The sequence below is a fragment of the Cariama cristata genome, unplaced genomic scaffold, assembly GCF_000690535.1.
Source record: "Cariama cristata isolate BGI_N322 unplaced genomic scaffold, ASM69053v1 scaffold33711, whole genome shotgun sequence".
Taxonomy (NCBI): domain Eukaryota; kingdom Metazoa; phylum Chordata; class Aves; order Cariamiformes; family Cariamidae; genus Cariama; species Cariama cristata.
This window is the reverse complement of record NW_009601539.1, coordinates 18,644-18,911: the sequence shown is the minus strand read 5'-3', so window position 1 is coordinate 18,911 and position 268 is coordinate 18,644. Positions and strand designations below refer to the sequence as shown.

The 268-nt window shown below is 60.1% G+C and overlaps 1 protein-coding gene across 1 annotated transcript in view; it reads left to right on the top strand.

Annotated features, from left to right (window-relative positions):
• Nucleotides 1-28: 28 nt before the first annotated feature.
• The window catches only part of GNMT (glycine N-methyltransferase), a gene marked incomplete at its 5' end in the record, with an annotated part of 1,366 nt that continues 1,126 nt past the window's right edge, over nucleotides 29-268 (top strand). Inside the window, one exon of the mRNA XM_009710499.1 lies at nucleotides 29-146. Within this exon, the coding sequence (XP_009708801.1) occupies nucleotides 29-146 (118 nt within the window). The remainder of the gene's footprint in view (nucleotides 147-268) is intronic.

Sequence of the window (268 nt, the reverse complement as noted above, 5' to 3'; positions counted from 1 at the left end):
TCCCTGCCCTCACGCTCTCCCCTGTGCTGCAGTCATCGAGGAGGCCAACTGGCTGACACTGGAGAAGGACCTGGAGAAGCCAGGGGATGGGTTTGATGCTGTCATCTGCCTGGGGAACTCCTTCGCGCACCTGCCTGACTTCAAAGGTGAGTTGGAAGTGTGTGTGGGGGGGGGGATATGTACATCTGCGTATGTGCACAGCATCGCCTAGCAGGCTGGGAACGTGCCCTAACTCATGCCATAAGTGGGGCAGTGGCTCCCTCCGCGG